The 26,744-nt window shown below is 42.7% G+C and overlaps 1 protein-coding gene across 37 annotated transcripts in view; it reads left to right on the top strand.

Moving 5' to 3' along the window:
• The window catches only part of GPHN (gephyrin), a 556,374-nt gene that overhangs the window by 484,686 nt on the left and 44,944 nt on the right, over positions 1 to 26,744 (top strand). For all 37 annotated transcript variants that reach the window (XM_053285016.1, XM_053285048.1, XM_053285057.1 and 34 more), the window contains 6 exons: positions 404 to 496; positions 7,999 to 8,054; positions 9,587 to 9,706; positions 10,777 to 10,835; positions 11,044 to 11,197; positions 12,930 to 13,051. In XM_053285016.1, coding sequence (XP_053140991.1) covers positions 404 to 496; positions 7,999 to 8,054; positions 9,587 to 9,706; positions 10,777 to 10,835; positions 11,044 to 11,197; positions 12,930 to 13,051 — 604 coding nt within the window. The remainder of the gene's footprint in view (positions 1 to 403; positions 497 to 7,998; positions 8,055 to 9,586; positions 9,707 to 10,776; positions 10,836 to 11,043; positions 11,198 to 12,929; positions 13,052 to 26,744) is intronic.

Here is a 26,744-nt window from a genome sequence, read left to right as displayed (position 1 = left end):
CCACCAAGCTTTATTCTATATAGTTCAGAATCGAACTTGGCAATTCTGTTGTGCTCTCCTGCAGTGCAAGAAAAATATGAGATGAAAAAATTCCTCCCCAGCTCAGATTTTAATAAACAAGAGGTCAGTGTATTTGCTCCATCAATTGTCTGCTCTTGCTCTGGATGTTAAACATTTAGTCTTAATGTAAATTGCCTCCTGTCTGAATCTTGCCTTTTCCCTCTCTTTTAGGCGGAATTCCTCTCATTATTTCCTAATTTATTTTAATAGAATTCAAAACCTGATAGAACCTTTTAGAAGAAGTATCATCCACATATGTGTTTGATCTTTGGGAATATTTCTACAGTAATTCTTGCTTACTTTGGGTTTGCTAACAACATGCATATTCTCTCTATCTCTCTAGATGGAATGGGCAGAGTCCTTGCCCAAGATGTTTATGCAAAAGACAACCTACCACCATTCCCAGCTTCAGTAAAAGATGGCTATGCCGTCAGAGGTAAACACTTGTGTATTTGACCTTGAAGTGGATTTTATTGACAGTTCAGCTTTATAGCTTGCTTATAAATGCTATATGGCAGAGCAGGCTTAATGGTGTCCAAAGGACAGAGACAGGTACATTGGTCTTTGCCCTGATGAAACTGATACAAGCTAGTCAAAAAAGTAACGCAGGTAGTCTTTTATATGTTTATGTATTACTCTTGAAAAGTGGGCATATTTGAAACTTACCTTCATTGCTGCTGTTTGAGAGTTTTATGATTTAGCACCCAAAGTGAAGGTGCACATATTCTGCTCCTACTATTTTGATGCCAGTGCATATCTATACATGACGGAGATACATAAAAATAGAACAGACCTTCTTTTCCTCACTTATATCAATTGCTAAGGGCTGTTGAGAAGACAGAGCTCACCTGCCTTCCCTGATAGATGAGCAGTGGTCACCCTCCGCTTCTCTGAGCAGCGAGCCCATACAAGCAGCAGTGCAGCAACAGTAGGGACAGAAAGAGGGAGGACTTCCCCCTCCCGCATCCCAGAGTGCCACACAGCACGAGTGTGGCTGCTGCGCTTGCCATGGCTGCTCCTCCCCCCGCCCAGCTTGCTGGTTCCCCCTGGACCCCCCCCCCCCCCCCGGAAATAGCAGCGGGCCAAGGGGAAGCCTTTTAACCCGGCAGTGATCGTGCACATGATGTAATATAGAATGATGCTTAATATAATGCAAGTATGAAACTGTAAACTCATATTTTGATATCCTAGTACAGTGTTCATTGTAAGGCCCAGGGGCCAGTGTTGGCCCTCATCAACCCTAAATATGGTTCCCTGACTAATTGCTTATTGGGTCTGTGTGAAGCACTGGTGAAAGGTGAATCCTCTGCACAGTCCCCCAGCACCATGCAGAGACGGCTATTCCCACTGTGCAGTGCTGCACTTTATCCAGAGCCCAGGGCATGACTCCTTTAAGGGGAACTGAGTAGGGATATGCACAAAGGTCCGGCAGTTCGGCCATTTTGACCGGCGAGGGTGTGTGATTTATTTATGTATTTATTCATTCATCATATCTTTATACCGCCTGATATGTATCTCTCTAGGTGGTGTACAAAATTTAAAATATTTAAAAGTCACAAATTAAAATACATGACAATAAAAACAATAGAAAACAATTATTAAAACAAGTTTTTTAAATTATTAAAATTAATTCTAATTAAATTAGAAAACAAGAGAGTCTTGAGGTTCTTCATGAAAACAAACAGAGAAGGAGATGCTCTTATTTCAGCAGGAAGCTAATTCCACAGCCCTGGGGCAGCCACAGAGACAGCCCAGTCGTGGTTTATCACCAAACAAGCCGGTGGCAACTGTAACCAGACCTCTCCAGAAGATTGTAACAGGTGGCAGGCATTATGACAAAGGAGACGCTCTCTCAAATAACCTGGACCCAAGCCATTAAGAACTTTATAACCAGCACTTTGTATTTCACCAGAAAACATATTGGCAGCCAGTGGAGTTCTTTTAGAACTGGTGTTATGTGGACCCTTCTTGTTGTCCCAGAGACCAATCTGGCTGCGCATTGTGTACCAATTGTAGTTTCCAGACTACATACAAAGGCAGCCCCATGTAGAGCACATTACAGTAGTCAAGCCTGGAGGTTACTAGCATATTACTGGCTGTTACGGTGGTCATTACAGAATGACCACTGTTTTAAGGTCATTCAGCTCTAAAAATGGACATAGCTGTAGTATCAGCCAAAGCTGATAAAAAGCACTCCTAGTTGTTGCCTCAACCTGAGAAACCAGGGAGAGCTTTGGGTCCAGGAACACTCCCAAACTGCATACCTGATCTTTCAGGGGGAGTGTAACCCCATCCAGAACAGGCAGATCTAAACCATCTCTTGGGTCCTGTCCCCTCACAGCCAGTACCTCCATTATTTGGATTGAATCCTTATTTGGATTCAACTTCAGTTTGTTATCCCTCATCCAGCCCATTACTGCCTCCAGGCAGGCATTTAGGGAAGATATGCCATTTCCTGATGAGGTCGGCAGAGAGAAGTAAATCTGGGTATCATCAGCATATTGATAACATCCAGCACCAAACCTCCTGATGATCATTCTCAGCAGTTTCATGTAGATGCTAAAAAGCATTGGAGACAGTATCGAGCCTTGTGGGACTCCACACTTCAGTTCTCACTTAGCGGAACAACAGTCTCCATGTGACACCATCTGAAATCTGTCAGAGAGGTAGGAGCGGAACCACTGTAAAACAGTGCCACCCAATCCCACCTCCTTCAGACAGTCCAGAAGGATACCATGGTCGATGGTATTGAAAGCTGCCAAGAGATCCAAAAGAATCAGCAGAGTAACACTCCCTGTGTTGATAGTCAGTTGGAGATCATCCATCAGGCCGACCAAGGCAGTCTCAACCCCATAGCCTAAACGAAAGCCAGTTTGAAATGGGTCTAGATAATCTGCATCATCCAAAACTGCCTGGAGCTGAGAGGCCACCACCTGCTCAACCACCTTTCCCAACCATGGAATATTAAAAACAGGTCTGTAATTAGCTAATTCTGAGGAATCCAGCGTAGCTTTCTTCAAAAGTAGTCTAATAATAGCCTCCTTAGGACAAGGAGGCACCCTGCCCTCCCTCAGAGAAGCATTTGTAATATTAGCCAGACCCTCTCTGATAATATTTCTCTGCTAACTTGGCAAAGAGGCACCTTTTAACGTGGTGATTGTCTTTATTTAGCAGGGGGAGAGTAACTGGCCCTATCCACCCCCAGCACAGTACCTCCAGTGACTGTTGCTGGCGTCTATCTTGTGTTTCTTTTTAGATTGTGAGCCCTTTGGGGACAGGGAGCCATCTTATTTATTTATTTATTATTTCTCTGTGTAAACCACCCTGAGCCATTTTTGGAAGGGTGGTATAGAAATCGAATAAATAATAATAAATAATAAATAATTTATTTATTATTTCTCATGTAAACCACCCTGGTCCCATTTTTGGGAAATAGAAATAGAATGAATGAATAAATAAAATAAATAAATAAATAAATAAATAAATAAATAAATAAATAAAATGATTATCAGATGAGATAAGCCACGTTGGGCAAGGGTCAAGAGAACAGGTTGTAGGATGCACAGTCCAAAGCAGTTTGTCTACTTCCTAAAGGGTTATCTTTAAGGAGCCGGCAGGGTGCTCTCCCCACCCCCTGCATGCCACATTTCCCCCACCGGCTCTGTTTAAAAATAGTCCCATGGGGCGGCAGCATACCTCTTTGCCACCCCAGTGCGTGTCGGACCGGAAGCACCCAGTGCATGTATGCATGCACATCACATGCACACTGGGCACTTCCTGTCCGACACGCACCGGGGCGGCAAAGAGGTATGCTGCTGTCCTGTGGGACCATTTTTAAACACAGCGCCGGTGGGGGAAATGCCGGGGGGGGGTAAGAGCATGTTCCCTGTTTCTTAAAGGTAAACGCACACACCCGCCGTCGAACTGGCCATCACCAGTTCTGTGCACATCCCTAAAACTGAGCCCTCTTAAGCCCCTGCACCACCTTGGAAGGCACACACAAAGTGCAAGAAAGCACTTTGCTTTCCTGATGCTTTCCTCCTAGAACTTTTAAAAGAGGGCTTCATTTCTTACAAGGCCCTCCCAGCACTGACAAAAGTTCAGTAATGCTCAGAGATCAGTACAGTGGGAATGGCTCTCATATTGAAAGTTTTTTTGCCAAAGTGGTCTCCACCTAAAAAATAGCGAAGATATTGTCCTATACTGTGGTCCTTCTGCTACTGGTTTTGTTCTCCTAGCATTAACAGGCAGGACGTCAAGGTGCAAAAAAATGTCCAGGGCTATACCTTGACTCTCACAAATGCTGCTCGATGTGCTGCTTTCCCTGCCCCTTTCCCCTCTTGGCTGCAAAAGGCTTCAAGAAGCCTTTTGCGCGTGTGCACGTTGCGCATGCTTCATGTCTCTGCGATGTGCACGCACACGTCACGGAGACGTGAAGCGCGCGTGCGACGTGCACACACGCAAAAGGCTTCTTGAAGCCTTTTGCAGCCAAGCGGGGAAAGGGGAGGCAGGGAGGTATCCTGCCGCCCTGATTACTAATGAGAATACGCACGCCGGAGGGGGGGAGGCTGCGGGAGGGGTAAGTAAACCCCCCCCGCCCTTAAAGGTACCCCCCACCCCAGTGCCGGTCTGCAGCTCCGTGGTTCCGTGCACACCCCTATGCAGCGTATGGCACACTTTTTAGGCTGGAGTTCATTCCAGCATCTAATAGCAAAACTGAGACCACAGCTCCATGCTTATTTTTGTGCCAATTGTAAACTGGAAAATTGCATTACATCCCACTCTATGCAGATTTATGAAGCAGATATTTGCCCCTTTTTTGAATATAAGGGGAAATGGAGGGCTTCCAAAAGTTTCCAGCATGGCTGCATCTTATACTATGTGCCACGACAAAGACATGGCACATTAAATTACTCAGTTTTTTCCCCATATTAGCAGGGAAGCTGACTATGTTATGGTATATGAAAGCGACCCGTGGCACTAGCCAATGATATTTTTTTTCTTAGCTATATTACATACTCAGCAGTTCATTTACCAGAAGACAAATAGTGTCTTCACACCCCGCTCTTAATGATTCCATTCTGAATACTCTAAATGAAATTAAAATGTTGTTTATTTATGTGAGCAGTTCCAAATGCTTACATTGCCTGTGACCATTTAACATTTTTTTAGTGCCTATGATATGCTAAATGCTGCATGGTCAACAAGGACCTAAATACACATAGCAGAATTACTGCTCTCTTTTACATTGATTGCTTCCTACTAAGTACTAGCTGATCTACTAGCTAATCTGGTGCAGAGTATCTGCTCCCCTAGTTCTCCCTGTCTCTCTCCCGCATCTTCATTTCATCTTCAGCCCCAGTCCATCCCCCGCTCATCCACTTTCTCTCACCGACCAACCGCTGGCATTTTCCTCATCGACTGCCAGCCAGCCTGGCCGCCGCTTTCCCTCACTGCCTGCCGGCCTGCCTGGCCACCTCTTTCCCTCGCCACCCACTGGCCACCATCTGCCCGTCTCTGCCGCTATCCAGCAGCTGCTTGAAAACTCTCATGAGAGCTGCCACACATGGGATTAACGCATGGGATTAGCGACAAGTATGCCTAATATATATATATCTCCTATAGAGTAGCAGTCAAACTAGAATGACTTCTGTAGTGCAGCTGTCCAGTTCTGTCTCTACATGGAGAGAGTACCCATCTATCTTCATATGCTGGATTGCTTTAAAAATTCCATTCTGTTTTCAAAATGGTAGTTGATCCCTCTTCTCTTGCAGAGAAAATCCCATGTAAGGGAAATTTTAATTACTGATAACTTGCTCAGCTTGGGGAACAGAATGAATTTGTCCTCTCTAGCCATGATCTTGATACTGTGATCAAGAGGAGTGGGCAGATAATACCTGCGCGCACTCCTGAATTTTTATGAAAAGATTTCCTTCCAGCAGGTCCTCCCCACCCAAAAGACTGCCAATGTGCTTGTTAAAGTTCCCTGAACATAAATAACAGTTTCAGAATTGGGCACAAAGTTTCTTTAAAGGAAAACCAGAGGGAAAATTGCAACAGTGATTCTTAAGCTTCTCAAAAGTTTGGATTTTTCTGAGTGATGGCTGTTTAAAGCAAAATTGCCACTGGTGTACATATGGCATTTCCCCCTGTATTTCCTTTTAGACAGTTGTTGTGTCAAAGGATAAAATTCTGAGAAGGAATCATAACAATACCACATAACATGTAATTTTTAACCTGTATCAATTTTATGCTGGTCTCTAACCGTAATAAAGAATTGATTGATTGCTTGATTGATTGAGAAGGAATCTCAGATAAATTTAAGTCCAAATGCAAGTGCTTCCTGCATTCACCTCTGTATTATGACTTAAGTCAGGAGGAAATACTTCAAATGTGGGTTTAGTAAAAAAAGTGAAGGTGCTTGCCTTTGTGTGGCTATGTAAGTGTAGGCTATGATATATGGGACACAGAAATATGGAGCTTCAAAATATAATTTAGTATTGGGATCATATGCTTAAATCCAGATCTATTGTTTAATATATATTTCATAGCATGGAACTAAACTATTAATTATTAATATTCTGCTGTTAATTTATCCCATTGATGCAATAATTCCATTAGATATATCATAACTAGTTACAAAGTAACCTTCTGTGATGGTGGTAGGTGAGGAATGAGCAGAAGAGCAGATGAACTCCTATTAAACGTTATCTGTGTTCCCAGAGATCAGAGAATAAGAGATGTACAACACACCTAAGAGGTAGGCAGATTTGTTTCCTTGAGGGCTGGATACTAGTGCTTTAATTTTTTTAATAAAAAAATATTAATATTTTATGGGTCATAGGAATTTATTTTCAAAAGCAGAAGTAGAACATAGTGTGTGTTTTCCTTCCAGACACATTTTTTAAAAGTCATGGTATAAAATGATGGGTCAATAATAAAAAGGGAAGTTTTCTTAATTTTCTGTATTATTCTATCAGCATCTGTGGAACAACATGATAAACTCTCTTTGTTTTGTTAAATCTATTAAATTCATAAAGTTGAATCCAAGGAACCACAAGCACATGGAAGCTTGCAGAAGTGAATTTTCCTTCCCCCTCCTTACATAAGGTGCTTCTGTCCAGTTTTCAGAAGTTCCCCTCTCCAGCCTCCTGTGCCTCATCCCACCCCATTATGGAGAGTACCACAACACTCAGGAGAGGTGTGAAGGGTGGCTGCTGCAGACAGGTGTAGAGGACATTGCCTTCTGCAAGATTTCTTGGACTCACGGTTCCTTGATACAAGCCATAGTGCCAAAGTCTGAGTAAACAAAATATGTAAGGAGTGTTCTAAGAAATTGTACAAGTGCGGGGGGCAGGGGGGGCGGGCATGCGATAAGAATTTCTGTTACATGAACCAAGACGAATAGTGCATCTGTATAATATTTTGGTATACTACATTGCATAGTATAATTATGTTATGATTTAAGGAAGTCAAATCCGAATTGATATGCTCTGTGTGTGTTACAAAGTGTGTTACACACACAACACACAACACACAAGTGTGTTACACACACAACACAAAGTGTGTTACACACAAAACACACACACACACACACACACACACACGATTGCAGGAGGAAGGAGGAATTCCTGCAAAGCAAAATGAACTGTGTCTCTGCTCATTGTTCAGAAATTCTTCCTCCTCCTACAGCTACATCCGACACAACTGCCAAGGGACCTTTGAATCTTGGGAACAGCTTCTTTGGGTACTCAGGGGGCTAAAGGAAGCAAGACAGAGTAGGAAAATGGGTGTCCTGAGCACTGTTATACTTGCACATTTAATCTGGAAGCTACTTGCTGTTTCATAAGTATTTAAGTTAAGGATTATAGAAATGGTCCTATTAATGCCTGGTTCGTCTATCATTTTTAATAATCATGTTGCTATATTATTTTACAGCTGCTGATGGACCTGGGGATCGTTTCATCATTGGGGAATCCCAAGCTGGTGAGCAAGTGAGTACAGTATATTTTTCTTTTTTCAAATTAGATTTTTTTCTTCGTTTGTCATGAAGACGATCATATGACAAGATGTAAATGATTAGGATTTTTTAAAAGTGGGGCAATGGGATAAACCAATGATTTGAAATGCTTCAATAGACAGTGATGACAACTTTTAAACTGTATCAGATGCCCTAACATGGTGATCAGGTCTTTTGTGATGCCATATTTTGGAGAATACAGCGATCTTGAAAACTTCCATTAACTCTTGAGCAAATGAATTAAGTGTTCATAAGATCCTTAATACTGCGATCAGTATGTAGGAAAATGGCATGGTTATTTTTTCTGACTGTTTGTATTTGTAAATGGTTCAGTGAGCTTCTGCTAGATTTTTTAAAATCCTATGCATGCAAGTCCTTACATATAAAAACAATGCATGCTCATTGGGTTGTTGATAAATACAAAAATAAATTAGTGTCTTGTACAGAGACCTCAGAGAAACCCAATTACAGAATCTGACATATTCTTATTAGTCTTTAGATATATTATACCGACAGAAGCTCCTTCATCTTAATATTCCAGTATTCTGTTTCTAAAAAAAGATTGTAGGCTACTTAGGAAAACTAGAAGAATGATTAGATTTTAACAAAGATTGAACTGAACAAGCAACTGGTAGTGCTTTTTTTAAAAAAGCCAGATTTGCTTAAGTTTGCTTCTTCCATTGTTCTAAGAGTAATGTTTTCAATCAATAATGCCCTGAATTAAACTATAAATTCAGAGAGTTAATGTTTTGTTGCATAGGCAAAAATCTCATGTGAATGCCAGTTAAGCCTGCTTACGCATTGGACAAAGTGTGTCGAATAGCATGTTGTGAAGCAGCAGTGGGTAGCCACATCTCCAGCCTGCCATGCTTACTGTGTTGGTCATAACATGTAACTGATGAACATTTAGACAAAAAGTGCAATGCACTTAGGCCTGATTACACACAATCTTTCTTATCCCTCCCCTAATTTTGTCAAATAAAGCATGCATTGAGGTATATGTGTGTTGGATTCCATGGTCATACATCAATTACACATTATGTCCATTGTGCATCAGTGAGACAGATCCAGCAGCAGGATGTGGAGGACAAATTTATTTATTTATTACATTTAAATCCCGTTCTTCCTCCAAGGAGCCCAGAGCAGTGTACTACATACTTAAGTTTCTCCTCACAACAACCCTGTGAAGTAGGTTAGGCTGAGAGACAAGTGACTGGCCCAGAGTCACCCAGCAAGTATCATGGCTGAATGGGGATTTGAACCCAGGTCTCCCCGGTCCTAGTCCAGCATTCTAACCATAACATCACACAAATGTGATCTTGCTGTCTTGCCATTGATTCCATTCACTTTGTCCAGCATGTGAATAAACATAAAAAGTAAGATGTCTGTGTTGCAATGATTTTTTGTAAAAAAACCAAAACAAAAACCTTTTTCTGTGGTGTCTAGGGTCTCTCAGGGTTTCATGCTCTTTTTAAAAAATGAATTGACATTCTCTGATATTTTCAGCCGACTCAGACTGTGATGCCTGGTCAGGTAATGAGAGTTACAACTGGTGCTCCAATACCCTGTGGTGCTGATGCTGTGGTACAAGTGGAAGACACAGAACTCATCAGGGAATCCGATGACGTAAGTGACAACTAAAAATGACTTGTTGCCTCTGCTTATTATACTATGGCTCCAGGGAATCACTATGCAGTCAATAATACTAGAAGCGTGGATGTTCATATTCAGGAAATACTGTTTGTATTTGAAACAAAGTTTGTGCAGTTTCATAATGTGTATAATTGCTTTGCCTAAACTGAATTTGTATCATCTTTAGGCCCTTAGGTTTTTGTCTTGAGTGGGTTTAAGGAGAGGATGATGGGAGCTGAAGGGAGAAGGAGAAGATAATATTAGGGGAAAACCTAAGGCATACAGGAGGGTCCTCGAGTTGTACAGCTGTTAACTGCTGTTCCTTTCAAACTTACTGTCCTATATTACATAAGTCTCTTTCCAAGATGGTAATTAAACCATCTTGATTGACACACAAGATAAACTTGTCTTGCTCCTTCAGGATCCTTGGAACGTCACCTTTCTTGAAATTCTGAAATGTGCAAATATGTTGACATTAGTTAATAAATCAGTTAAACATCAGAATAAGATTTTAAATAAATTAATTGGTTGACAGCCCTTTTACTAGTTTGTAGTTAGGGAAAGAGAGATGAAAACTCTCTCTCTCTCTCTCTCTCTCTCACACACACACACACACACACACACACACACACACACACAGACACTTACTCTCTCTACCTTCTCTGTAATTTTTCATAATTACTGAGCTGAGATGAAAGCACTTATGAGATTGAATCTCATTACTCCAACCCTTCATTTTCTAATCATTACTTATATTACTCTGCTGAGTTTTTAACAAATATCCCTCCTCCAAAAAAATACGAAGGATACACCACAATGGGAAAGTAATCATTTTTCTCCAATACAGTAGACTTGAGGACACAGCAGGATTTTCATATTCTCCTGAACAGATTTTTGAAACTGTAGGGTATGTTTGGATCAAATGACCTTAGATCTGCTATGATCAGATATTGTTGCAACATAACTTGCAACATTTACACACAATACAGGTTCATGAGAAATAATAGCTATTTAGCATTGTTTGTGTTAACAGATCTGAAATGATCTTGTTTCTTCAAATACAGGGCACTGAAGAACTTGAGGTGCGCATTCTAGTGCAGGCTCGACCAGGCCAAGATATCAGGTCAGTGAATTATTTAACATCATAAATGCATATAGCATTTAAAAATAAAAAATATCAGTGAGTTTAATATTTGTCTAGCATAAATCCCTATTGTAATTTTATCGGAAATTTGTTAACTAATGGAAACTGGTCAGCTACCTTGAATCCATGTTAATTATATTTTGTTGTGTGTATGTGTGTGTGTGTGTGTGTGCACATGCATTTTTAGACCTATAGGACATGACATTAAAAGAGGTGAATGTGTGCTGGCCAAGGGAACTCACATGGGTCCATCAGAAATTGGTCTTCTAGCAACTGTTGGAGTAACAGAAGTTGAAGTTAACAAGTTCCCAGTCGTTGCAGTAATGTCAACAGGGAATGAGGTAAGGGAATATCTGCTAACAGTTTATTGGTGTTCTTGAAAAACACAGAATCTGTATTTTAACTTTAGTTTCCAACACCTTTTTATGGGTTGTTTCCAATAATACTTTTTTGCTTTTTTTATTTTGTTATATTTGTATTGATCTTCACAGAAATATTATTCTGTAAAAATGCTGCATTATACATATATACATTATACATATGCACCAGTTGCAAAAGGAAAAATTCAACATTGCCACCAAAAAATTTAAATCGCAAAACCAGAAAGACTTTTGGATTGTGATGCTGAAGAGGTGGGACAGGTGCCATTGAAACTGACAAGCTGGAATTCAGTGCACAGTGTTTTCATTAGAGGTGGCTGTCTTTATCTGCGGGAGTTCTGTTCCCGTCAATTTCGATGGATAATGAATCTGCTGATAACAAACCTTGAGACAATGGAAATTGGGGATTATGTTCCTGGAGGTGGAAAAAGGCAGAAATAATAGAAATAAAGTGCTGTACCATGCTGTGCAGGTCTCCAGCTGTCCAGCAATGCCTCCAAACTACCAATTCCACTGATTTTCTGTAAATAAATTTTTTAAAAGGCAGAATTATCTTTTTAACGAAAGGGGTTATCTTTTTAACGAAAGGCGGTATATAAATGCAAAAATAAAAAAAAATAAAAAATAAAAATTATTATTATTCTGTAAATTATTATTCTGTTGTTATTATTATTATTTATTTCTTGTTTACACAGTCAGACAGGTGTTATTGACTGGTTTGTTTTATCCAGACATCGAATCCTTCCCAAGGACCTGGGATGGCTGAATTTTATTATCAATATAGTTGTTGTTGTTATGGATATCGTTGCAAAATATAGGCTGTTCCCAGTAAAGCTGCTTTTTGTAATTGGCTGATGGTGATTTCTGTGGCCCTTATGGTGTTGAGGTGCTCTTCAAGGTGCTTTGGAATTGCACCTAGGGTGCGAATTACTACTGAGGTTATTTTGGTCTTCTTCCGCCACAGCCTTTCAATTTGTTGTTGTTGTTGTTATTTACAAAAGAGCCACAAAATATCTCTGTTTAGCAAACTGGTGGCCAGAAATGACCTTGGAGGTCACCCTGAAACCACAGATAGGTGAATTCCTACTTTTAAAAAAAGTATGTATATCACGCATATATCTTACTACGGATACGCAAACCTGCAGGTGTCAGGAATGCGTTTGATGAGGGCCACCTATATCAGCAAAATCTTGGGGCGGGGTTTGATAGAAAAATACTACACTTGCACAGTTGCAGTTTTGCATGTAGGTTCAAAGATGGTCATTCACAAAGCAAAGGATGGGTAGATGCTAGGATTTTGGACAAGCATCAGGAGAATGATTGGTAAAGGGTGGGACATTTTAGTATGATGCACACAGATGTAATAATCAAGTGCATGCTTAAAACATATCTTATAGATTGCTATGGAACCTAATAGCAGAAATGATCTTTTAAATATGGAGGATCCAAGTCATTTAATTTTCATTATGTTCTTAAGCAGTTACTTTATTCCAAACTGGCTGTATTCCAGATACTGGCAAAGTGATGCCTATAATGAATATGTAAACATATTTCCCAATGAAATGAACAATTTGAAACTATCCTTTTATAGTCTGAATGCAATCTAAAGCTAGAACATGTACAAAATCAATACATTTATGTTTTGTTAGCTGTGGAGATGAACATTCTTTCATTTTGTTTTCTCATGTTATAGTTACTGAATCCTGAAGATGACCTGTTACCAGGAAAGATTAGAGACAGTAATCGTTCAACCCTTCTAGCAACAATTCAAGAACATGGATACCCAACAATCAACTTAGGGATTGTGGGAGATAAGTATGTACCACTTGTTAATAACTTTTTGCTTTATTTACCAAAAGATTATGATGTCTATACATCTGACAATATCAGCTTTGTGTGTTCTTTGAAGCAGAGTTTTGGAAACTGTTTTTAGAAAGGTATTAAAAATGTTGGTCACAATTTGTTTCATTGGTGTTGAATAGTTTCTCGTTATTGACCATTTGAAGTGCATCTTCTTCACTGTCCTTGATATATTCTTCGAGGCCTCTTTTCTCCTCCTCTACTGTTTGATGGACTTGCAGCGTTCCTCTTCCACCTGAGCTGCGAGGGAGGTATAGCCTATCTACATCACTGCAGGGGTGCAGAGCATGATTGATGGTCATTATTTTCCTGGTCTTATGATCTAGCTTCTATAGCCTGGGTCCAGTCTATTATTCCTGCAGTGTATCTGATAACAGGTATAGCCCAGGTGTTTATGGCTTGTATGGTGTTCCCGCCATTGAGTTTGGACTTGAGGATTTTTCTTACTCTCCTGATGTATTCACTTCCAATTTTTCTTTTAACTTCAGTGTGTGCGATGTTATCAGCCTGGAGAATGCCCAAGTGTTTGTAATGTTCTTTCTCTTCCAGGTTCTTGATGTTGCTTCCATTGGGCAGTTCTGTTCCTTCTGTTTTTCTTATTTTTCCTCTGTTCATTATTAATGCAGCACACTTGTCTAGTCCAAACTCCATTGCTATATCACTACTGAATATACGGACAGTGTTTAGCAGTGATTCTGTTGTTATTAGTAGTAGTATTATTAGTATTTATTACTTATTACACTTTTATACCACCCCAAACACATGTCTCTGGGCAGTTCACAATGATAAAACAGTTAAAAACACATATAAAAACACATTAAAAAATTAAAACAATTTAAAAAACAATCACAGAATTAAAAATCTATACATTATCAAGCTGAAAAAGCCTGAATAAAAAGATGGGTTTTTAAATATATTTTTTAAATGGTCAGAGATGGGGAGGATCATATCTCAATAGGGAGTGCATTCCATAGTCCTGGGGCAGCAACCAAGGAGGCCCGTCTCTGTGTGGCCACCAGACGAACTGGCGGCAACTGGAGATGGACCTCCATGGACGACCGCAATGGATGGTGAGGCTCACAATGAAGAAGACATTCTCTCAAATACCCAGGGCCTAAGCCGTTTAGGACTTTATAAGTTATAACTAGCACTTTGTATTTTGCCCGGAAACCTATAGGCAGCCAGTGCAACTCCATCAGCAGAGGTGTAATGTGGTCTCTCCGAGATGACCCAGAGACCAATCTGGCTGCTGCATTCTGAATCAACTGAAGTTTCTGGACTACATACAAAGGCAGCCTCATGTAGAGCGCATTACAGAAGTCAAGTCTGGAGGTTACCAACAGATGTACCACTGTTTTCAGATCATTGATCTCGAGAAACAGGCACAGCTGGCATATCAGCCGAAGCTGATAGAAAGCACCCCTGGCCACCGCCTCAACCTGAGAGACCAGGGAGAGGTGTGAATCCAGAAGTACTCCCAGACTATGAACCTTTTCCTTTTGGGGAAGTGTGACCCCATCTAGAACAGGTAGATCAAAATAGTCTCTGGAGTTCTACCCCGCACAATAAATACCTCCGTCTTATCTGGATTCAGCTTCAGTTTATTCTCCCTCATCCAGCCTATTACTGCTTCCAGGCAGGCATTTAGGGAGGATATGCCAGCTCCTGAAGAAGTTGACATCGAGAAGTAGATCCTGGTGTCATCAGCATACTGGTAACACTCAGCTCCAAATCCCCTAGACAGTAGTATCCACAATATTATCCTTAGATCAGAGCTGCACAACTCCCCCGCCCCCCACAGATGTTGATCTATAACCTCTATAATACCTGACTATTCATCACTGTGGTTGGGGATGATGGGAGTTGTAGTCCAAAACCAGCTGTGTTTTGTGTGTGCAGCTGTTTACTTTCCCCAGCTTACTTTCAGGCTAAAAAGGAAGAAGAAGAGGCTGCCTTTTGTGTGGAATATGTACACACAATTTAAATTGCCTTAATATGACTACAACTAGTACATTTGGGAACTCTTCAGATTGGAAAGATTCACTGAAATAATAGCAGCTGCTTCCTAGTATCTTCCCCATCCAAGAAGTCAATAGACACAGAAACCAGTGGGGCCTCTCTTGAGCTAGAAGGTAGTGGACAGCAGGCTATGCAGTTCCTCCAAGCCTAAGACAATGGCCACATTCACATGCAAAGTGAAACTGGAGGGTGTGGAACCCGCAGTTAATTTTTCTAGCCATGAATCGCATCACAGACATTTGTCTAACTGCAGTTCGGAAGCCTCCGGTTTCAGGGCTGACTGCTCCTTCCCTCTTCCTGGTCTGCTGAGGCCACATCCCAGCAAGCTCCATATCATTCGTGTCACCAGACTGTGGACAAGGCATCAGTACATAACTAGAGTGGCAGACACTGGCCACAATCTTCAAGGAGGTGTGACAAGCACAGTAAATAAATCAAATAAATAAATTGTGTCTTTTCAGAATGATCCTCCCACCCTCAGCAGGGAAGGGGCATTTAAATCCCTTTAAAGGCCATGCCAGCTCTTCTTCTGACAGCGATTGCACCGCTACCCTCTTAAGAGCCCTGAAACAAAACAGTATTGCACAAGCACAATTTCTAAGAGTGAGGAAGTCTTGGGGAGCACTGTTTCTCTGTTATTTCTCTGTTACTCAGGAAAAGGAACATGACATCATCCTAGGAGGCGTCATATATATGAGGGAAGGCAAAGGATCCTAGGGTCTGGCCCACTGAGACCAAGGATGCTCTTGCGAGGGCTCACCCAGGCAAAGCAATCAGTGTAAACCAAACCACACTTCTATTCCCCTGGCGGCTTGCCACCAGCAAACTAGCACTCTCATGAGAGGGCCAATCTACTGGTAAAGACCTTAGGCTTATCGGGACATAGAACATAAGAACAGCCCTGCTGGATCAGGCCCAAGGCCCATCCAGTCCAGCATCCTGTTTCACACAGTGGCCCACCAGATGCCATTGGAAGGCTACAGGCAGGAGTTGAGGGCATGCTCTCTCTCCTGCTGTTACTCCCCTGCAACTGGTATTCAGAGACATCCTGCCTCTGAGGCTGGAGGTAGCCTATAGCCCTCCAAATGGTAGCCATTGATAGAGCTCTCCTCCATGAAGTTAACCAAACCCCTCTTAAAGCCATCCAGGTTGTTGGCTGTCACCGCATCTTGTGGCAGAGAATTCCACCAGTTGATTATGTGTTGTGTTAAAAAGTAATTTTGTTTGTTGGTCCTAAATTTCTTGGCAGTCAATTTCATAGAATGTGAGAGGGAGAAGAATTTATCTCTATCCACTTTCTCCACACCGTGCATGATTTTATAGAACGCTATCATATCTCCCTGCAGTTGTCTTTTTTCTAAACTAAACAGCCCCAGGTGTTGTAGCCCTGCCTCATAAGGAGGTGTTCTAGACCACTGATCATCTCGGTTGCCCTCTTCTGCACCTTTTCCAGTTAAACAATGTCCCTTTTTAGTTGTGGTGACCAGAATTGTACACAGTACTCCAAGTGTGGATGCAACATAGTTTTGTATAAGGGCATTATAATATTAGCAGTTTTATTTTCAACCCCCTTCCTAATGATCCCTAGCATGGAATTGGCCACCCATTGAGTCAACACTTTCAACAAGCTGTCCACCACGACCCCAAGATCCCTCTGCTTGTCAGTCACCGACAGCTCAGATCCCATCAACATATATGTGAAGTCAGGGGTTTTTGTCCCAATGTGTATCACTTATGCTTGCCAACATTGAACCACATTTGCCATTTTGTCACCCACTCACCCAGTTTGAAGAGATCCTTTTGGAACTCCTCACAGTTTGTTTTGTATTTCACTACCCAAAATAGTTTGGTATCATCTGCAAATTTGGCCACATTGCAGCTTACCTCAACTTCTAGATCATTTATAAATAAATTAAAGAGCACTGGTCCGAGTACAGATCCCTGGGGGACCCCAATTCTTACTTCCCTCCATTGTGAAAACTCTCCATCTTTACCTACCCTCTGTTTCCTATCCTTTAACCAGTTAGCAATCCACACATGTACTTGTCCCCTTATCCCATGACGATACTGAATTTGATTCCTTTGATGAGGAACTTAGTTGAAAGATTTTTGGAAGTTTAGGTATACTGTGTCAACCGGATCAATTTTTTCCAGACACCTGTTGACACTCTCAAAGAACTCCAAAAGGTTAGTGAGGCACGATTTACCTTAGCAGAAGTCATGCTGGTTCTCCCCCAGCACAGCCTGGTCTTCTATATGCTTAACCATTTTATCCTTGAAAATGCTTTCCAACAATTTGCCTGGAACAGTCATTAAGCTAACCGGCCTGTAATTTCCCGGGTCACCACTGGATCCCTTTTTGAAAATCGGTGTTCCATTGGCTACTTTTCAATCCTCCGGTACAGAGCCTGATTGTAAGAATAAGTTATATATTTTTGTAAGGAGGTCAGCAATTTCACATTTGAGTTTTTTAAGGACTCTTGGATGGATGTCATGCGGCCCTGGTGATTTGCTAGTTTTTAATTTTTCTGGACAGTTTAGGACATCATATCTCGTCACTTTTATCTGGCTCAGTTCTTTAGCCACCATCCCCGAAAAGCCTGGTTCAGGAACAGGTATATGCTCAGTATCCTCTGCCGTGAAGACAGATGCAAAGAACTCATTTCGCTTCTCTGCAACCTCCATATCTTCCTTAATAATCGCTTTCATTCCCTCATTGTCTAATGGTCCAACTGCCTCCATGGCAAGTTTCCTGCTTCTGATATATTTTTTAAAGTTTTTGTTATTCCCCTTGATGCTTTTAGCTAAATGTTCCTCAAACTCTCTTTTTGCCTCCCTTATTGTCACCTTGCATTTCTTTTGCCAGAGTTTGTTCCTTTCTGTTCTCTTCATTTGGACAGGCCTTCCAGTTTCGGAAGGAAGTCTTCTTCCCTTTTATGGCTTCCTTGATGGTACCTGTTAGCCATGCTGACATCCTCCTGGACTTGGTGGTACCTTTCCTCCTTTTTGGTATACAATCTAACTGGGCTTCTAGTATTGTGGTTTTGAGTAAACTCCATGCACTCTGGAGTGAAGTGACTCTCCTGATTTTCTCTTTCAGCTTTCTTTTCACCATACTCCTCATTTTGGAGAAGTTTCCTCTTCTGAAATTCAAAGTGTCTATGTTAGACTTCCTTGGTGATTCTCTCCCCAGTTGTGATACCAGGAAGGTCTGCGCTGCCATCTCTTTGCTTGCAGCTCCAGAAAGTGAATGAAACCGCAGTTATAGTGTGGACTGCATTTGTACATAACATAAATGCCGCCAAAGCTTAGGTTGGGACAGCAAAACGTACTACAAACCAAAGGTACAAATTGGTGTTTGGCAAGGCAAACCACTGATTGCTTTTGCTGCAAAATGGCGGTTGCATACATTCGGACATAATGGAATGCCAACCTCTGCCATGTTTAACTGCAGTTTCATGTTACGTGTGAATATGGCCACATGCAGTTTCATGTTACGTGTGAATATGGAATATGGCTGACACCTTAGCTAGATTAATCAATCTAAGTCCTATTGAAATTAATCATTAATTTGTCCTATTAATCTCAGTGAGGCTTCTAATAACTAGTTTAGTCAAGGTGTCAGCCAATGTCAGTGCTCCTTAAGTGCTGTCAGTAGCTTGCTGAGTGCTGATATTCTATTTACAGAAGAACATAAGAACAGCCCTGCTGGATCAGGCCCAAGGCCTATCTAGTCCAGCATCCTGTTTTACACAGTGCCCCAATGACTATGGTTGGCTGCATCTAAACCTCTAGAGCTGGCCGCTCAACTTTGGCCTTCCGACAGATGTTGGCCTACAACTCCCATAATCCTTGGCTATTGGTCATTGTGGCTGGGGATTATGGGAGTTGCAGTCAAAAAACAGCTGGGGGGCCTAAGTTGAGCAGGCCTACTCTAGAGGATGTTACCTTTTCTCTTCTCTCTCAGTTACAGAGACATTCACTTGTAGCTTGAGAAAAGTGTTAGGCCACATCAGTTTGGAAGGAATGTGGGATATCTTCTTTCCAGAGAAAGACAGGCAGACACAATTTTTAAGGAAGGCAAGAAAGTATTTTATGTTGGTGGTGAATCTCTTCTTCACAGGTAGATACAAGGTCAGCTTTTTAGGGTGGATGAGGCAGCCACCTCAGGCAGCAGATTAGTGCTGGTGGTGGGTTGCTTATCGTTCTACCATCTCCTGGGGCTTCACTATAACTTAATCTGTCAGTAGCGCGATATCCGCTGCCGCCACTCTCCTCCTGCCTCTGTTATTTTCAAAAGCCGGAGAGGAAGGAAGCAGAAGGAGCTGTGGAGGTGAGTAGAACGTTGGGCTAGTGCAGAGAGATGCTTCAGGCCAGCACTTTGCTCTCCTCCTCCATGCTTCCTTCTGCTCCCTTCCATTCTGACTTTTGAAATGCTAGAGGCAGTAGAAGGAGGGGTAGACTGATAGCTGCTACCAATACGTCCCCAACTACGGTAAAAGGGGGAGGAAAGAGATCTATTGGTGTGGGGAAAGAAAGAATGATGTGCACTGCCTGCTGCCAGGAAGGGGTGGAAAGTGGTGAGGTAGCTTACTGCACCATCTCAAGCTCTGGTCAGGGGGCTTGAGCTATCCCTGGACAGACCCAACAATTTGGTCATCTGTATATGGACAGACCAAAATTACAAAGAAAATGTATGTAGTTCATTTATTTACAGAAATCTGGTTTTTTTAAAAATATATATCTAATTTAAAAGACATTAATGTCTTTTTACAGACTATTTGCCTCATTAATATATGCTGATACATAGTAGTCCATGGCCTTCCTTGTATTTCATTTGTACAGAACACTGAATTTTGGTTATAGAGAAATAATCTATAGCTCAGACCTGTGATGCACCAGATTTAGTTAACAAAGCATGATGCCTTTTGGGGGTACTTCTAGGAATTGACTTCTAGATGAATCTCTAAATCCTGCTTATAGATCTATGTCTGTAGAATATCATTTGTTTTTATTGAATACCTCTGCTTGCTCCTTGTTTACATCTGAAAATGTGTCCCCACGTGCATTCTATCTCTTAGAAGCAATAGTTTCCACAGTATTTTACCTGATTAGTCTGAAATAATGAAATTTATAATGGAAGGAAAAGGTCTAAAAACATTCAATTGAATATACAATATGGCAATTTGAAATGCAACATATTTCTGTTCAATAGTCAAATTCAAAGAGAGTTTGTATTTTCTTTGTTGTAGATGATAACTCATCAGTTATTTGTTCATATTAGAAGTTATTATGTCTATACATTATGTAGCTCTTCATTATGACACACTTGGACATCAAGCTTTCAATGTAGAAATCTTTTGAGAATGCCACTATTATTATGACAGTTCCATTTTTATTACATTCCAATGTCTCAAGAAAGTTTCTGTGTTTGTAAATCGTGGTTTTTCAATCACTTTAGTTTTATGGTTAACTTTCAGAAAGAGGGAAAGAAACCAGAAGTGTGTGTATTACTTGTTTACTTAATCACTGTAGCGCTAATTTTGTAGCATTACAAAAAGAATGCACTAGCAAATCTTCGATTTTTTAAACTAAATATTTGTCCACTTTATACTTTAGCTACAGCTACTTATGTATTTGAAATAGGATTATTGTTAAACCAAAAAAAAAAAAAATGAACCAAGAGTGACACAAGTATCAAGGCTATGTGCAGTCACCATTTCTAGATATGCTGAATAAGTACTAAATTATTATGCTATTGTTGATTTGCTTAAGTTCAGTAGCTAAGGTGTCTACTCTTTTGAAAGATGAGTTTGAGCCATCGTACATATTTATCAATATGATAAGCCATCGTACTGATAAATCATAGTGTGTCATTAGGGCTGTTAATACTGAGTGGCCATGATGTGGGATCATTGCTGCTATGTATTGTCCTTTTCTCTTTTTGTTAACAAGCCAGTTTACTGAGAATGCTGCATATAATCATGAACTCACACAACCATATTAGTATACTTAACTTCTAGATTTTCATAATGAGATTGGTTGACATTAGAGATGTGCAAACTGATTCGACACAAATTGATTTGAGGTCAAGTCGGGTTGATTCAACTAATTAGAACACAAATTGAATCACCCCTAAAATGAAGGGCTTGATTCAAGGCTGAATAGAATCACCCCTGATTCAAGCTTGAAACAATCTGAGTGATTCAAGTTGCAGGCATAGTTTTGTCTCCATGTTTTCCCCTTCTGATTGGTTTTCTGGCACTGGCTTCCAGTTGGCTTGAGATCTCCTTGCTTCTTGGCTGGCTTGTTGTCATTCATGTCAAGTATTGGCATGGGCAGGAATGTTGTCATTCAAGTCAGGTGTTGGCTGGGGGTAGGGAGAAAGCCAAAGGAGGGATTTTCAAAATTTATTTGAAGCTGCTTGGAGGCAGAGAGACAGAAAACCATTTTGTGTCTCAGGGGAGAAGGATCAGGGAGAGACTGGAGCAGCACTGAAATTAGAACAAAGACTGCTGGTGGTGGTGGTGGTGCTCTGGGCCAGCCTGCCTGGCCCAGAGAGTGGGTGGGGAGGAGAGAAAGAGAGAGTTGCCTGCTGGTAACTCTCTCTGGTTTTTTAAAATCCTTTTCATTTGCTGGCTTTCAGAACTGGCTGCTGGCTGCTTGGATTTCCCCCCTCTGTGTAGTCCTCCCCCCATTGCTTGTAACCAGCCTCTAGTGGCTTTAATAACTGGGGTTAGTTTAATAGCTGATTTCCCCCCCTGATTTTTTTAAAAAAAGTTGTAGCAGCAGCCCTCCGTAGTTTTAACCAGAGTCTGCTTGTAATTTTATTTTATTTGGATTTCTTATTCTTGCTTGTAGCCAACCCCCAGCAGCTTTAAAAACTGAAATGCTGTTTTGTTTGTTGGTTGGTTTGCAGCCCCAAGCTGCACCTCTTTGCTGCTGCTGTCTGTGTGCCTGGTGGATTGATTTTTTGTTTTTGTAGGCTAATGTGTTCTGTCTGGTGCCCAGCCTGCCAGACACCCTCTGTTCCCCTTTTTTTTCAGGTATCCCCCCACAATTGTTTGGGTGGGTGGATGCCCAACTGCTGGTAACCACCTCCCCCGCCCCAGGTATTGAATCCCAGTCTCTGCTTGGCTCAGGGATCCTCAGAGAGCAACATCTGTTAGACTACAGATGAAGACGCTAGAGTGAAAGCTCCCAACTGAAGACACGGGAAGGGGAGACGCCTCCCTCCCACCTTGGTCAGGTTGTTAGAACTTAGAGTTCTTTCAATGGGGCCTACTTTAGGGAAGGGGGATTAGGTGGATAGTGGCAGGACTGTAGGACAGGAGGGGTGGGTTTGGGTTAGAGAGGCCACAGTAATCCCCTGCCCGTGCCCCATTGTTGCTCGGTTCTTTATTTGGGGGGGGGGTTAATTTTTCTACCTTTTGTGTGTTCACCACAATCTATATATTTAATTTTCTTTGGACATGCGTGCCCAGGATTTGGTGGCGGAACTCTCGTGACACGCTGCGAGAGTTCTGAAGTGAGGACTGAGGAGGAGAGGGGGAAGAAAGTGCTGGTGGTGGCCGCCCGGCCGGCGGGCAGAGGAGGGGGGAGAGAAAGGAGGTGGCGGGCAGCGAGAGAAAGGCGGCAGCGGGCGGGGGAGAGAAAGGCAGCGGCGGGCAGGGGGAGAGAAAGGCGGAGGCGGGCAGCGGCGGGGGGAAAGGCGGAGGCGGGCAGCGGTGGGGGCTCTGTGCGGTGGGGGGGCATAGGAGGGGAGGAGGGCTGGAGAACGCGGGCCGGAGGGAAGGGGAAGAGAGGAGAGACCGGGGCACGAGGAAGAGAGAGGGGGAAACAGCCGGCCCAAAGCGCCACACAGATGCTCTGTGCGGGGTTGGCTAGTACTATAGATAGTGCTAAGGCGCTTCTTCTCCCCCTCCTCCCCCCACCATCAGACCCCTGCTAACTTGGCAAAGAGGCACCTTTTAATGTGGTGATTCTCTTTATTTAGCAGGGGGAGAGTAACTGGCCCTATCCACCCTCAGCACAGTACCTCCAGTGACTGTTGCTGGTATCTATCTTAAGTTTCTTTTTATATTGTGAGCCCTTTGGGGACAGGGTTCCATCTTATTTGTTTGTTATTTCTCTGCGTAAACCACCCTGAACCATTTTTGGAAGGGCGGTATAGAAATCAAATATTTATTTATTTATTTATTTATTTACACAGTCAGACAGGTGTTATTGACTGGTTTGTTTTATCCAGACATCGAGTCCTTCCCAAGGACCTGGGATGGATGAATTTTATTATCAATGTTGTTGCTATTATTATAGATATCGTCGCAGAATATGGGCTGTTCCCAGTAAAGTTGCTTTTTGTAATTGGCTGATAGTGGTTGTTTATTATTATTATTATTATTATTATTATTATTATTATTATTATTAAGAGTTAGGGCTTAGTTTTATTTTTAAAAACCCTCTAAGATGTCTGGGAGCGTGTGAGGCAGAGACAGGAGCAGATTGCCAGGCAGAAGGAGGGGTGATGCTGCTGGTCATTGTGTCTGACGGTGAGAGGCGCCTACTCCCCAAGTCATTCCCACTACTGTGGTGCTGCACAGACTCACCTATCAGGAGGTGACTGGTCTCGCAGTGCAGTCACCTGTGGTGGCTGAGATAGAAGTAGGAGAGTACTCCCCTATCAGGGACGAAGCTCTTCTTCATGTAGCAGCAGAGGAGCAGGTGGGTTGCTAGCCCAGCCAGATTACTCTCTCCATCCTCCCCAGTCCCTGTTGACAGTGCAAACCCCTGTCTGAAACTGAGGAGGAGCAGGTGGAAGTCATTCCAGTTGTTTCTGGACCTTCTCAGCCCCGAACTGAGGGCAGTGGTGGTGGTGGCCCCCAGAACAAACCATCACCTCCAGTATCACCACCACCAAAATGGTCATGGACTAAGAGCAGTATGGTGTGGGTGGGACCACTTTGAGCTCTGCCATGGTGACTCACACCATGCTGTCTGCATCCAGTGCAGGATACAGGTCAGCAGGGGTAAGGACCCCAAGCGTCTTAGGACGGTGATGCTGCAGCACTTATGATGTCATCACCCAGGGGTCCCTGCCCCAGTTTGGTAGCAAAAGGCCTGGTGTGCCCTCGATTAGTACCAAGGCTCCTGCTCCCAAGCAGGGAAAGTTGCCTGTGTGGTGGATGCAGTCAGTGGGCAAGCCAAACCTTTGCCGTGTGTTTATGCTTACCCACAATGCTGCCAACATAACTAGGGCAGCTGAGCAGGCTCAGTTTGTGTCCATCTGTTGTGTGGCCCACACTCTGAACCTGGTTGTGTGGGATTTGCTTGGCCCTTCTGGGGTTAAGGCCAGGTGAGATATCCCTGCTGCCACCATGGCTACACTTGTGGAAAAGGGCCTCAAGATAGTAGCTTCCACCAAAGCAAAAAGGATAGGCGGATGCTGAAGGAGAGGCAGCTTGAACTCTGCCTACCTGCTAACAGAGCAAAGAGGCACCTTTTAAAATTGGTATTCTCTTTATTTAGCAGGGGGAGAGCAACTGCCATCACCAGCACAGCATCCCTCCAATGCCTATTGCTAGTGCCTTATCATTCATATATATTCATTCATATATATAATATATAGTGAACTTTTGTTGGAAAATGGTATATAAATATTGGTCATGGTCCAGTGCATGTAGGAGGAAGATGAGGCCACACCCTGGCAAAGAGGCATGGCTTGGAAGTGTGTGGACTATTCAACCAGGACTGGGTGCTCCTTTCCAAGGTTGTCTTGGCACTCGAGCTGTTCTTCTCTCTTCTCTCACGAACATCTTGTGTGCTGAGACAGCAACACTGAGCCGTGCTTTGCCTGCTGCTTCTCTCAAGAGGATGATGGGTTTGCTTCAAACCTCACTGACCAATGGGGAAGCAATCGCCTTGGCATGTCAACTGAAGACTGGTGTGTTGAATCTCTAATTTTTTCTCTCTCTCATTTTTTGAGTGTTAGAAATTAGAGTGTTCTCTCTAATTTTTTTCATCTCTGTGCGGAATGAGGTTTGTCCTGGGCGGCATCATCAAGGCACTGTGTGCACACTTGCATTCAGAATGAGGCCTTCCTGATTCAACCTGAGCAGGATCTAAAATTAACTGAGCGGACATTTTAAAAAAATGTGAGTGTGCTCACATGCGCATGCCCTAGAGGAAACACTGGTTGGATCGGCTCAACAACCCATTGGCTGCATAGGCAGTCCTGCTTATATGACCCGAGGATAAAGGTTAAAGTCACCTTGACGAGCTGCCCAGGTGGAGGGACCTCCTGGTTGAAGAGGTTAGGCAAGCAGAGGGGAGGAAGGTGTTGGAATGCCTACTGCTAGTGCACAATCCACCCCTAGTAGCAGCATCACCACCACTTCCTGGTCCAGAAACATGGTGTCCCTGGCAGGGTAAAATGGTGAAACCTCCACATTCCATTGAATGATTCATCGAGGGGTTCCCTGGCGCCTTGCCAGAGGTATGGGAGGAGCCCACCAAGCCCTACAGCAGTGCTGAATAAGTGTGTTCTGCAGTACCTGCAGGAGCCAGTGGCGGGCTGGGAGATAGAGCTAATCTAGTTTTGGACAACAGGTTGCCAGGTCTGGCTGGACTTCACAGAAGTTGGACAGTTCCTCTCGTGCTTGCCCACCAGCATCCAGGGTATTTTCCATGGCCGGGGGCGTGGTGACACCCCATTGCTTATGTTTGGATGCTGAAATGGTGAAGAGGCTGGTCTTCCTGAAGACAAACCTCCCCTTGCTGGGCTATCCAGAGCTGGCCACAGAGGGTGAGTGACTCATGGTCATCCCCCTCCCACTGCAACACCACTGGCAGCTCTCCCCATCCTGGCCAACCTCAAACCCAGATGTGTTACAGTCTGCCAATTAGTGCTGCTGACACACACAGACATGCACTCCACCGCCATGGCCGATGAGGAGATATGGACCGGTACCATGACCCATGTGACGGGCTGTCAGACAGGGCCAGCACCAATCTGAGGCCATAATGTTAGCCAGACACAGGCAGGCAGGGATGTACTCTTATGCTGAAGAAGAAAGAAGAATTCTTCTCATGGTAAGAATATAGAGGCTTTTTTGCTTTTCAGTTCCTTGGTTCATCAGGACATGACTGCTCTGTCCTCCTGTCTCTCTTTGCCTGGAGGGAAGGAAAGTTTGATTTTGTAGTTTTCTCTGCACTGAGTAACTAAGTATAATATGCTTACCATGGTATTGCTTGCTGTTAAATATCCAATTTTGCCGGATCTCAGATTGACAAAGGCAGAACTTGGGTGCCTGCCTGCCTTGAATTGTGGTTTGGTCTGTTTGTGAGATGGTACTGTGGCAAGAAATTGACAGTGGTAGCTCTTTGTGTAATATTTCTTGGTGCTTGCTGTGATGCACTCCATGTCTGGGCTTGAGACTAACTTGTGCTTCACTCACTGCTCTGGGCTGCTCTGCAATCTGCATTTTGCATTACAAGGTGTACTCCATCAAAATGTGGCTGAAGATGTTCGAGTTGAGTTTACTGGATGATCTGACAGCTGTTGTATGGAGTCATCCTGATGTATGGAGTCATAGTTGTTTGTGAGAAAACTTGTGCCAATCCTACCTGGCAA

The sequence above is a fragment of the Hemicordylus capensis genome, chromosome 1, assembly GCF_027244095.1.
Source record: "Hemicordylus capensis ecotype Gifberg chromosome 1, rHemCap1.1.pri, whole genome shotgun sequence".
NCBI lineage: Eukaryota > Metazoa > Chordata > Lepidosauria > Squamata > Cordylidae > Hemicordylus > Hemicordylus capensis.
This window is presented reverse-complemented; position numbering and strand designations above follow the sequence as displayed.